General features: G+C 64.7%; 1 protein-coding gene across 1 annotated transcript; it reads left to right on the top strand.

Moving 5' to 3' along the window:
* Positions 1-6: 6 nt before the first annotated feature.
* Positions 7-1,169, top strand: LOC113408285 (glycogen [starch] synthase, muscle-like; the record flags this gene model as incomplete). Its single annotated transcript, XM_026661468.1, has 3 exons — positions 7-73; positions 330-447; positions 984-1,169. Coding segments are annotated over 3 exons (371 nt in total), but the record flags the coding sequence as incomplete, so codon positions are not given.
* Between the last annotated feature and the right edge of the window lie 121 nt (positions 1,170-1,290).

Consider the following 1,290-nt stretch of genomic DNA (forward strand, 5'->3'; position numbering starts at 1 on the left):
TGCACCCACGTCTTCACCACCGTGTCCCAGATCACGGCCGTGGAAGCCGAACACCTGCTCAAGAGAAAACCCGGTGAGGGGCTGGGGGCGCAGGGCTGGCTGGGGACGCGGGGGGCCTCTGGGGCGGGACGCGGGGGATGGGTATGCAGGGACCCCTCGTCCAGCACTGGGATTCGCCCCCTCTGGGGTGGAACGCGGGGGCTGTTGAGCAGCCACATAGAACAGCGTGGGGAAGAACAGGCAATCCCAGGCCTGGTTATTTCCCACTAATGGCTGCCCCGTGTCTGCTCTCCGGTGCCCCCCTTTTCCTGCCCCCCCCACCCCCCCAGATATGGTGACCCCCAACGGCCTGAATGTCAAGAAATTCTCTGCCATGCACGAGTTCCAGAACCTCCACGCCCAGAGCAAGGCCCACATCCAGGAGTTCGTCCGGGGGCATTTCTATGGGTGAGTCCCTGACACCCCAACTTCTGGGGCGCCCCAACCTGCTCGGTCCCACAGGCACAACCTTGGAACAGTATTTCCATCGCCACCGTGGTAGAACCCAGGCGTCCTGGCTCTTAGCCCCCCCCCCCCCCAACCCACTAGACCGCACTCCCTTCCCAGAGCTGGGGATAGAACCCAGGAGTCCTGGGTCCCAGCCCCCCCCCCCCCCCCCCCCCACTCACTGGACCCTGCTCCTTTCCTCCTGGAATTCCCCTCAGCGCCCCCTTCTGGCTGCTGGTAATACTGCACCTGCTGTCTCTGTACTACCCCCTTGAGGTGCTGTAGAGGATTAAGGGGGCATGTGAGGTCAGATCCCCCCCTTTCACCCCAGTGCTAGGTGTAGTATGGCAACTGGACTCCTCCTGGGTGGGGATTCAGCTGGTTCTGTGGTGGGGCGAGCGGGCTGAGTATACGGGGACCCCTCGCCCGGCGCTGGGATGCGGCTGGCTCTGGGGTGGGGCGTGGAGGCTGGACATTCAGGGGTTTCTCTGCCCCAGGCACCTGGACTTTAACCTGGACAAGACCCTGTTCTTCTTCATCGCCGGGCGCTACGAATTCTCCAACAAGGGGGCCGACATCTTCCTGGAGGCGCTGGCCCGGCTCAACTACCTGCTCCGGGTAACGGGGGTTCCCTGCCTGCTGGGGGGGTCCCTTGCCCTGTCTCCCCCACTCTGGGGGTTCGGGTGAGAGGCCCCCCACTGCCTGCCATCTCGTTCGGGGCCCAGTCAGAAGGGGTCGGACAAACCCCTGGCGGCAGAGGGCAGTGGGGGAGGGTGGATGGGGCCCGTGGTGGGTTTCCTAGCT

The sequence above is a fragment of the Terrapene carolina genome, unplaced genomic scaffold (genome assembly GCF_002925995.2).
Source record: "Terrapene carolina triunguis isolate 2854851 unplaced genomic scaffold, T_m_triunguis-2.0 Scaffold5970, whole genome shotgun sequence".
Classification (NCBI taxonomy): Eukaryota; Metazoa; Chordata; order Testudines; family Emydidae; genus Terrapene; species Terrapene triunguis.